This window comes from Coturnix japonica, chromosome 27, assembly GCF_001577835.2.
Source record: "Coturnix japonica isolate 7356 chromosome 27, Coturnix japonica 2.1, whole genome shotgun sequence".
NCBI classification, from domain to species: domain Eukaryota; kingdom Metazoa; phylum Chordata; class Aves; order Galliformes; family Phasianidae; genus Coturnix; species Coturnix japonica.
The window spans coordinates 210,582-222,128 of NC_029542.1; the positions used below are offsets into that span (position 1 = coordinate 210,582).

The 11,547-nt window shown below is 46.1% G+C and overlaps 1 protein-coding gene and 1 gene segment (V, D, J or C); one reads left to right on the forward strand and one right to left on the reverse strand.

The window, feature by feature from the left end:
- The first annotated feature begins 6,304 nt into the window (after positions 1-6,304).
- On the forward strand, positions 6,305-6,938 carry LOC107324959 (feather keratin Cos1-1/Cos1-3/Cos2-1-like). The gene has a single exon (XM_032449387.1). It carries the CDS (start codon positions 6,383-6,385, stop codon positions 6,683-6,685), a length of 303 nt encoding a protein of 100 aa, XP_032305278.1. The 5' UTR covers positions 6,305-6,382; the 3' UTR covers positions 6,686-6,938.
- A 546-nt stretch (positions 6,939-7,484) lies between these two features.
- Positions 7,485-8,511, reverse strand: LOC107324942. The segment is given in 2 exon segments: positions 7,485-8,008; positions 8,445-8,511. Coding segments are annotated over 2 exon segments (567 nt in total).
- Positions 8,512-11,547: the final 3,036 nt, after the last annotated feature.

Consider the following 11,547-nt stretch of genomic DNA (forward strand, 5'->3'; position numbering starts at 1 on the left):
GCCTGGTCCCTGGCCAGTGGTCTCCACACAACAGCACAGCCCTCCCCTTGCTTTGTTGTAGGCCTATATCTCTATGGCCCAACATACTGCATGTCATGGTTTAATAATTTTGTAATTTTGCTATCAGTATTCCACATCATAACATCATATAAAGCATGAATAATTTTACTGAATCTGCAACTTACAGAAAAAGACTACGTATCCCAGAGAAAATCACGGTCAGAGATGGGTCACAGGACCTGGACACTATATTATCTCTGTCACAAGCTGGACTGATGTTCTTTCGAGTTCTGGAGTTCAGGGGAGTGTGTTGGAGACTTCAGCCTAGAGTTTACAGTAGGCCTCTCAGTTTCAGGACTCATTCTCTCTCCTATTTTTCTTGATTTGTTAGCTTAATTTCAATTATATTATCTTATATTGTGTTATCCTGTATTTCAATATAGTATTTAGTAAATAAGTGTGCCTCCTTAGATTGTTGCCTCTGTTTTCTTTTCCTAATTAACTTTTCCTTTCGGCCTAGGGCCCCTGCAGGGCCCACGGCCCCCCCTGTCATGGACGCAGGTAGATTTTCGTTTAAACCGTGACACTGCACTTGTCCTGCCTTGCCAGGTTCTTTAAAGTTCCAGGGCACTCAAGGGATGGAGCTTTCAGGTAGGCTTTGGATGGATCTTGACTTGGCCTCTGATACATAGGGAACTGTGCTGGGACAGGAGGGACAGTGATGATTGCCTTCTGGTAAGTGAAATTTGAGGGAATAGAGAGAATTCTGGAGGTGATGCAGATGTAGGTAACTATCATGCAAAGGACAGCATGAGGATGATGATGACAGGAACCATAATGCACAGGGTAAAGTCTGACTGTATCCCTGCAGGCCAGCCCAAGAAGGGCCCCATCATCATAGTAGAAACTGATTGTGATATTCCTTATACCTGGTCTGTACCATAGCAACAGGATAATGTTGAGATCCAGAGGTACTGATCACACCCTGCTGTGACAAAGGTCAGGCCAGGATTAGGAGAGACATGGAGTTGATAATGACAAACAGGACTGTGTGACACCCGGGATGGTCTGTTTAGCCCAGGAGAATGCATTCAATCACAGAAGTCCTGTTCTCCTTTGCCATGGCTTTGTGTTTTCTGATGATGACGTCAGAGGGAGGTTTTATAGGTCAACAAGAGCAGCAGCAAACTTCAAACAGGATGTCTTTTCCTGGCTTATGTGGTCTTTCCTCTATGGCCTCTTGAAGATTTCACTGCTGTTATCAGTCTCCTACTCCATTTATGTTTCAGCTACTTTTAACATGACTCACAGTATTAGAAAGAATTTGTTCCTTCATTCTTCTCAGGCATTCTAGATTATTTTCCATTTTCTTTCATGATACTCTTCGGAGTTTGACAGCTACAAATAACAGACTATGAAATATAGAATTTTTCTTGTTCCATATTTTTTCACTTCTGTCTCATACCTGTTCTAGAAATCCTGGGACCTCTAATTCCTAACACTCAGAAGCAGCTTCTGTGAGGATATGGGTGTAACAGAATCCAGAAAATGAAAAGGCAGTGTAAGTGGAAACAGCCACACTGCCCGTGTGATTATCCAAGACGTTTTCTATTCATTACAAACACTGCTGTGAATGGTGGCTCCTCTGAATGCTCAACAAAATATTAACAAAAAAATGCTCCCCTTCTGCCTCTCTGAGACACGTCCTGCAATGTCCATGTCCTGCCATGTCCATCTTACTGTACAAACTCACCAGCCAACAGCTGCAAGTATATACTGTCATCATTAAATCCCTTCCTATGACAGTGGCCCTGCTTGGCCTCACCCTCATCTCTTATCTGCCAAACATCATTGTGGGATCCTCCACATCTGCTGTGATTGACAGCATCCTCAACAGTGACGGAGTCTCCATCACCTCTGTGTTATTTGATCTCTACTCTATTTCCAGACACGACTATGGCAGAAAGTGCATGTCGTGCAGAATACTAAGGTCCTTATCTGCTACACTTTTCTCTCTTTTCCTTGTATTCCCTTCACAGTGCGTAATTCCCCATAGCCAAACTGGGTGGTATGGGACTGACAGATGCATGTCCTATAGGATCTTCAACAGGTGTGTTGCGCTCAGAGTTTTGGCAGCTCCGGTGCTGCCTGCACAACAGCTCCCATTGGAAGAAAATTCATTTCCCTCTTCAGAGTCACTAATGTTACCCACGTCCCAACATCAGCCTCCACACAATCGTTTACATGGTGGTCTCAGTTTGCTAGGAATAAAGGGCAGACCTGGACTGCAGATGATACCTCATGGTGAGGCCTTGTGGGAGTCTTTCATTAGGTAGAAAGCATTAATGTGGAAGAATTACTACAAGAAAACAATGCATCATTTCCTGTGCTCCTCCCAGCTCTGAGATTTCTGCATGAAGCTTAGGGAAGGAAACAGCGTAAAATTACAAATGCATTATACAGAAAGGCCACTTTGTAAAGGCCTAACCTGCTGAGAATCTGGACAAAAAACAGAGCAAAGAAGCAGTCTGCATGGGACTGCAAAGCTCAGGTGACTTTCAGACCTGCTGCTTAAAGCCTACAGTGCACAGCACACAAATCACAATGCAGCATGTGTTGTCTGCACAGCCCATGGAAAAACTGTGTTGTCCCGGAGAGTAAAGGAAGAGGAGTTCCAGGTCAGGATCTCTTTCAACACTTATATTCCATACTTCCCCATAAAATCATTAATGTAGGCTTCTGCCTCGTTGCAAATGTTCAGACGTTTTGTGGTGGTGGTCCCACAGCCCTCTGGATGAAGTCAGTACTCTTCCTCCCTGTCCTCACTGCTTGAACCTTGTCTTCACCAATGCTCAGTTAGCCTTGATTACACAATCCTTGCTTACACAAAATGAACTTATTCAAAGCAGAACTTCCCTTGCAGACATGATACAAGTTGTTCAGTATATCACTGTTATCTAGATGGTACAAGGGCACAGATTCTTCCTGTTTTCTCAGCAAAATCCAGGGTATTTATCAACGAGCATTAGCAAACTTAACACTATTGCTACAACTGGTATCACTAGGATAAAAATAGTTTAATGTGAAGGTGGTCAAACACTGGAATAGGCTTCCTAAAGATGTGGATGATGCCCCATGCACTAGGAAGTCATGCAATTTCACCACAAAGCATTGTATGAGGAAGGGAACTGAAACCCATCAGTCCAGTCCATCTGCCTTGGAATCCAAACACATGGAATCACTGGAGTGTGTTGGGATTTAGAAAAAAAGGATGACGTGGCAAATGTGCATGCAGCGTAGCCCCAGACTCCATCACTTGCCTGAGTCAGACCCCTCTCAGCACTTTGAGTTGAGTCCTCTGCCATCACTGACTCAGTCCTGTCCCACAGACAGTAAGGCCTCTCTATGCTGGTACTCAGAAGAAGCCTCCATGATGGAATGGGTGTGGCATGATCCAAGAAATGAACAAGCAGTATTCAAGGAAGCAGTCATACAACTCATGTCATTGTCTGTTTTCAATTCATGACAAGCACCTTAGAAAATTGTCACTTCCATGAAGACTGTGCCTGGGCCTGGGGCAGTGCAGGGTCTACATTAAAGACAGCTAGATTCCTTCACCCTCCAATCAACATCTCCCACCCCTTTCTTCCTAGTAACCACATGAGTCTGAAGCCCTTCTCCAACTACCTATTCTAAGGTGTCTATGGGGCTTGGATGGATGGATTTTTCTACTGAGCTAGACAGCTGCCTTGTTGCATCTGGCCAGCATTTTCACATTACTTCTAGATAAACTGAAGACAATCTTTTATCCCTTTGTTAATTATTATTCAGCCATAAGCATCTTCCTACAAATGAAATTCCAACAGACCAGGCATTGTTCAGCCTCAAGGAGTCTAAGATAGGTTCATATCAATGCTTATAATTATCAAAAGGAAAGGTGTCAAGAGCATAGGACCAAGATCTTTATAGTAGTGCTGAGTGTGAAAATAGGCACATTCTCATACACAGGAATAACCATTTGAACGTGGCAAAGAACTTCTTTCATATGAGAGTGGATAAGCAAAGCACTGGAATAAGCAGCTCATAGAGGTTTGTAATCTTCTTCTTGGGAGATACTGAAAACTAACCTTGATGCATTCCTGTTCAGGATGATGTAGAGAATGTACTTTACTATGGAAGTTGGGCTAGATGATGTCCACGTGTCCCTTCCAACCCCTACATTTCTGTGGTTCTTTGATTCTACCTGCCAGTTAAAATGGCTCATTGCTGTGTTCCTTGGAGCTTCATGGACTGCTCCACATATGTCCCTGTGCTCTGCTTTCTCCTCAGCATCTCTCCACTTCAGCCCTGATCTATGTACCGCTATTACTAGTGCCCAGCATGCCCAGTACCTGCCATGCTGGACTTCTGGACTCATGCTGCTGGTCAAAAGCTGAAATGATGCAGTGCCTAACTCCACTGTCATAACTGTGACCCCTCCTGTGATAGTGGTCCAGACTGCTCACATCCACAGCTCCTTCATGCGGAAGACTGCTGTGAGATCCTCCAAGTCTGCTGCTGTTGGTAGCATCCTCAGCAGTGAGGGAGTCTCCTTCAGTTTTGGGTACAGTGAACTCTCCTGCACTGCCAGGTGCTATTGCAGCAGATGGAATCCTGTTGTGCTAAACCTCAAATGAAAGTCCATGCCTGGTCCCCCAGGAATTTGTAAGGTTTGCTGAACTGAGGACTGAGATCCCGGCCATGCATGTCAGAAAGATCGAGTGTCCAGTGCTCTCTTCAAAAAACAGGGCTGATATGGCTCAATGAAAACATGGATAAAACCTCATTTCCCTGTCTTCTACTCTCTCTACTCTCTTCCCTTTCTTCTATCCTTGAAGACCTGGAAGACCACAAAAGACTTCCTTGGGCTCTGCTGGCTCCTCTCCCTCTCTGGGATGGTCAGATATGTTTTCAGTGGTATCTCTGCAATAGATGATGGGCACAAATTTCTGTCAGCTCCTGGTTACTGTCTGCACAGACAGGGTTCTCCCAAAGTGAGGTCATTTCTCTCTTCAGAGTCCTTATACTGTGTGCATCCCAACCTTCACCTCCACACGATCCACTTTTTTGGTAGCCTTGTGTAGCTAAGGAAGAAAGGGAATGTTTGTTGTCAGGGGATAAGGTGAGGACATGAATGGAGATTTCCATCCTCTGAAGAGATGGAGAGGTGTGGATTTGATAGAAGGTGCACTCGGTGGAGAAGCAATGGTTTGGATGGTTGCATTCAAGAGGAAGCGTTTACTATGCCTTCTTTGACAACATGTCCCGTGTCTACCGTGACTCTCTTCTACTCACTTTTAACATCCGTTCTGTTTACAATCCATTTTCCCCAAAGATCTCTTTTAGTTAGCCCTACAACGAGTCTGGTCTGACCTACTTTTGGGTTTTTCACACCCCTCTTCGATGCAAAAAAGTACAAACAGTCCTGTGATTCCGAGACAGATTTATCTTCTGAACAAAAAATGGAAAAGAAACAGTCTAGTCTTTTGAGAGCTGTAGTTCATTTTTCTGTTCTGAGACAGGTAATGGAACTATCAAAGATCCATGGAACTCCAGAATTAATAGTTTAACTCCCACTGCACTGGATGATGTTATAATGTGGAACACCAATAACAAAAGTCATAGAACCACTACACTGTATCGGGCTGACTTCACCTGCCTCCTCCAGATGAGATCACAACTTGAGCTGAGACATCGGCCTCACCAGAGTAATTCTGCCCTATAAATCTCTGAGTCTATAATCACACTACTGGAAAGAAACCTTCCCTGGAGAATGGGCTCATCATAAATCTGGAAATGAAAAGGTAGCAGTGCAGGAAACAAAAAAACAGCCCATATAATGGGCTGGAAGGAAGGGATAGCTTGCATTCAAGTTTAGCTAGTCAGAAAATTATGGTCTGTATCAACCGTACCTCTGGACCTGCAGCAATGAAGGACCAATATAAAAGGCAGACCAGTTCCCAACTCTGCCATCCACTTCTCTTGCCTTCTCCTCATTGGGATCCAGGTAAGACCTCTCTCCTCCTCTTGCTTCAATGTAATGTTATCAGATAGTTGAGTTCTATGCTGTGGGAGAGCACGGAGGATATAATATCTGCTCAGAGAGTGTTTGGGACACAGCTTACATGGTTTTAGATTGATGCAAACAAAGAGTATCTCTGTGTTAGGCAGCTCATTGTCAGGACTTGACATAATGGAGCCATCTGACTTTCTCAGCCTTCTCCTCCATTCTTAGTAGTTGCCTTGGCTCCTTTGTGAGAGGCTACCCAGGCTGTTCCTTACGTACTCTGATTCTCTCCTAACATCTATCCCTCTCTTCTAGGTATACCTCCAGTCCTAAGACATGTCCTGCTACACCCAGTGCGTGCCATGCCGGCCCTGCGGTCCGACCCCTCTGGCCAGCAGCTGCAATGAGCCCTGTGTCAGGCAATGTCAGAACTCAACCATCGTCATCGAGCCCTCTCCTGTGGTGGTGACCCTGCCCGGACCCATCCTCAGCTCCTTCCCACAGAACACCGTCGTGGGATCCTCCACCTCTGCTGCTGTTGGCAGCATCCTCAGCTCTGAGGGTGTTCCCATCACCTCGGGTGGCTTTGACTTGTCTGGCCTCGGCAGCCGCTACTGTGGCAGAAGATGCCTGCCCTGATAAAGGCACTGGCTGTGATCCTGGAGAAATTCTTCTTGAAACTGTGAAAGTGATGCTGTATCAAGAAGGAATCTTCAAGACTGCTTTCAGAGTCCTTGACAGTCCTCAGCTATTCTGGGGAATGCTGGCAGGAAGGGGCAATGCTAGGCTTTTGAAAACAAGGCTCATGTCTCTTCCAATATCTTCCACATTACTTTCTTTTTTCTTCCCCTATCCCACCCCTCTCCCTCCACTTTATTTTTTCTCCCTTCTGCTCCTGTGTGCTATGATGTTCTGTAAAAATTCTTTTCCTCTGTTAAAAATTCATTAAATATTTCTGCATCTCATTTGAGCTTTTGATGTTACTTTTCCACATTTAACTGCCTCCAGAATTGTCATGGGAGTATGGCTTGGCTCTTCATGTGTATTAGATGAGTATTATATTCATCCTTCTCCATCCCCAGAAGAACAGGATGTTGTGACACACTGCGGAGGCTGTTTCTTGGGCACCATTCCTTTCAAGCTGAACAAGACAGATAGATGTCCTGCCACGAGTCTCTAGAGAATATTGGACATTTCCTTGCTATGTTTCTGCCCACAACTACCTCCAAATATCCTGCTAAGTGCGAACACAACCTTGCCTCCATTACAGAACAGAAACTATGGTGTTGAAGGCCATGAGAACAGGTCACTCTGCTGGGTCATAGAAATAGGGCTCCTCTTGAGTTCATCCATGCTGCATAGGGGAAGTAGGAGAGGATGGCAGATGTAATAGAATTGTGTGGAGGTCTCTGTGATGCCCAACAGACTGCAGTGCCAGTTACGCTGTCATGCTGACCTTAAACAAGATGTGTTTGACTGACACTGGTCTCAGGCAGTGACTGCTACGGGTGCCACGCTCATTTCTCTCGAGAACTCGGGGAGGTGCACTCTGGTCAGGATGGGGTTTGGCGGCCCTGCAGGCAGCGCCCCCTGCGGGCCCCGACGGCACTGTGTCCCCGCTACGCCCAAAGCGGTTTGTGCTCAGCCGCAGCCCCGGCTTCTCCCTCCGTGTGCCCAAGACGCAGTAATACACCGCCGCGTCCCCGAGCCGAGGCATGGCGAGCCACAGGGCGCTGGAACGGAGGTCTTCCGACACAAACAGCCGCCCCGCCGGGTCCGGCACCTCCTTGGATCCTTTAACGGCGCTGACGAGGAATGTGGGTCCTCTGCCTGGGAGCTGACGGTACCACTGGATGACTTGGTTGTACTGTGTTTCAGGGAGTGAGCAGGTGATGTTGACGCCGGTGCCCTCGCTGGTCTCTGTCATCGGCTCCTGCTGCACCTGAGCTCTGCTAACAGCCACTGCTGAGAAGAATAAGCAAACTCAAAAAATTCCTTGGCTACACCAGAAACGTAACACAGACGAAAAAAAGAGAACTGTTCACAGAGGAGAGGAACACTTTCTGAGAAGTCTCACTAATACGTTGCCTGAGAACGAAATAACAACAACAACAACAACAATAATAATAATAATAATAAAAGAAAGAACTATGATGTTTGGAATCAGAGTCTAAACCAGAAGTAGAAGGAAGTGAGAGCAAAAGTCTGTGCAGTAAGCTGCAGTGACTGCACTGATTTTTAATGCAGAGCAGTGAGAAATTCCAGACAGGAGGGAAAGGTGAGCTGAACTGCTGGAGGCAGTCGGGTCGATCTAAGCGTGGAGTAAAGAGATGCGAATCGTGCCGGAAAGAAGCCCGCCCCCCCGCAGTCCGGGTCCACCGGCGGTAGCCCCGCGCACCCAGGAACATCGCCGCCAGCCCCGCAGCCCAGCACTGCCACATCCAGCCGCTCCGGCGCCCGCGCCGCTATTCCCTCGCCAGACCCGGCTCTGCTCGTCCCGCGGCGCCTCCTCCCCGCGGCCGCCGCCAGCTCCGCCCCGCGGTTGCTCGGAACCACCTCGCTGTCCATTCGATGCGTCGTAATGATTTCTAAAATGATCTGCTCAAAGGTTCATAGTTGGGGAATTATTGAATGAAGTACAGTTGGTCAGCAGTTCCTTTTCTCGGTGTTTCCTTGATACGAGTGCCATCCTTCAGCTGTCATGACTCCTGAGACATGACAGAGCTGCATCATAATGACATTACTTGATCAAACACCCTTGGATTCATTGCACATCATCTCAAGGACACAAGTATCTTCAACTTTCAAAGCTTACCACGAGAATGTAGGAAAAAAGAATCATTCATTATGTCAGACCTGTTTCCCCTGTCTCATGGTCCAGTGCACATACAATCTCCTTAACTATCTTGTTGGTGCCGCAGTGTATACTTTTGTCACCATTCTTCCCAGGCAAACTTTTATCCCAGGTGGAGCTGTGGTCTTCCTGACTGCATTCCTTTGTGTGCAACAATGTCTCATGTTTACGCACAGTTAGCCTTCCCTTTTTCTCTCCCTTTATATATATATATATATATATATATGGGGGGGTTGAGGGGGTGGGGGTCTCTGATAGGAGCTCCATGTGACTGCAAGCTTGTATAAGTTGCGTATGTTTGCACACATGAATGGGCTTGTCTTGTGCTTTGAGGAGGCTGTCTTCAAAGATTATTCAGCTCTCCTGCACCGTTTCCCCTCCATGGCAGTTTCCTTCTTGTGCCACTTGTCTTCCTGAGGAGCCTCAGATGTGCCCTTTTGAAGTCCATGATTGCAAACCTGTCCTTGGTCAGTCCTCTCAGGATCTTATGCTGCACAGACTCATGGTCACTGAAGCCAAGGATGTCCTTTATTGATTCAGTATTCAAGAGTTTCTCCTTGTTTGTGAGGAGGGGTTCCAATAGACAGTTTCCCTTATTCATTTTGTCAGCTATCTGGATTATAAATATAGTCTTTCTTTGATTTCAGAAATCTCCAGAATTCCTGATGTCCAGCTGTACTGCCCATGCAGCATTTATTGAGGTGGTTAATGTTAACTCTGTCTGGAAGGAGACTCACGTGGAAGAGCTCTATTGGGTAACACACTGATATGCAGACAATCCCTGGGAGTCCCTCTGCAGCACTGCAGGTGGCAGTCCTTGCCAAGGAAAACAAACACCCAAGACTTCAGCAAATTGGAGAATCCCCTACCAAAACAGAGATGTCTCTTTTAAATCTCACACACACTTTCTTCTTCATACAGATGTAAGGTTTTTGTTCAGTCTCTTCTGATGAGCCCCCTCGATGAATCCTGTATTTCCTCCAGTGTCCGTGGGGCTGTACCTCTCCTGAAGATGCATGTCTCTGACTAAAACAAGAGCATTTTCCTCGTTCCAGGTTGTCACCATCTTGCAGCCTTTGCCATCCTGACTGCCACTCTGTATGGCCTGCATGCTATGGCCACCACCTGCCGTGCCTTCCAGGCTTTGTATTGTTCAGGCTCTAGTCTTAGAGTGGGGACACCCCTGAAGTGCAGCTGAGCACCTGAGAAGCACAGACATCTTGAGGGGATCTGGATGTGCTTGCTGTCACTATGCTCAACAAGAACTGACACTGTGGGCATGCATTCAAGAGGTCCAACTGAATTTTACAGTGCATTGCACACTAAATAGACTGTTCGTCAAAAAAGGTATATGCTCCCTGTGTTTAGTCTTGGCGTGTCCTCAACAGGAACATGTTTTTCAGTTCTGGGCACCAGAGCGTAACAAGTTTGTTAAGGTGTTTAAAGGGGCCAGAGGAGGGCAGCAGAGCCGATAGTGGGGCTGGAAGGCATATACTGTGAGGAGAGCCTGAGGACATGTGGGTTGTTCAGTTGGAAAACACAAGGCTTAGGGCCGACATCATTGCTCTCTACAACTTCCCGAAGAAGGAAAGCAGAGGGGGAGGTGCCGGGTTTTTCTCCCTGGTAACTGATGACAGGACATGTGGAGGAATGGCACAAAGCTGAACCAGGAGAAGTTCAGGCCAGGAAGTAGTGATACTGTAAATTGGTCGATCATTAAACTATCAAAGACACAAGTTGGAGTGTTACAAAGCAGGCATTCTTTATTTTCTGTGCTGGATGCATGGAGGATAAGCTCTACCTATCACACGTGTTGCAAAAAAAAATCTCAACTTATATTCATTAAATATGTTAAATATGCAAACATTCTCCTGTACAGTACATAGATGTTCCATACCTCCCTTCCATACCTCCCCTAAAATCATTAACGTAGGGTTCTGCCTCATCGCACATGATTGGACTTTTTGTGGTGGTGGTCCCACAGCCCTCTGGATGAAGTCAGTACTCTTCCTCCCTGTCCTCACTGCTTGAACCCTGTCTTCACCAATGCTCAGTTAGCTCTTTGCCTTGATTACACAATCCTTGCTTACACAAAATGAGCTGATTCAAAGCAGAACTTCCCTTGCCTACTTGATAGAAGTTCAGTAAATCACTGTTATCTGGTTAGAACAAGGGCACAGATTCTTCCTGTTTTCTCAGAAAAATCCAGGGTATTTATCAACGAGCATTAGCAAGCTTAACACTATTGATACAACTGGTATCACTAGGATAAAAATAGTTTAATGTGAAGGTGGTCAAACAATGGAACAGGCTTCCTAAATATGTGGATGATGCCCCATGCCTGTCAGTGTCGACTGACATTTTTATAATGCTTTCATGAATATGCTTTTCCTTGTTAACACTAATGAGGTCAGGGAGTTGAACCTGAAGATGCCTTCCAGGTCCTCTTCTCTGCATTAGCTTTGCTAGCAGGAAGGCAGAGATAAGCAGAATCTATTGGGATCCTGAATTGCCCCTGATGTGACAAGAACACTTGTTGCTAAGTGGGCCACACAAGTCACAAAACAACTCACCTGCTCATGCACACGTGTGGAATCATGGAAACCTCTTTGCCCACAGGCATTTGCATAACTCCAGCACACAGGCT

What these genes read in the sequence shown, in the direction of transcription:
- LOC107324959 (XM_032449387.1), top strand. Translation starts at nt 6,383, where the DNA reads ATGTCCTGCTACACCCAGTGCGTGCCATGCCGGCCCTGCGGTCCGACC.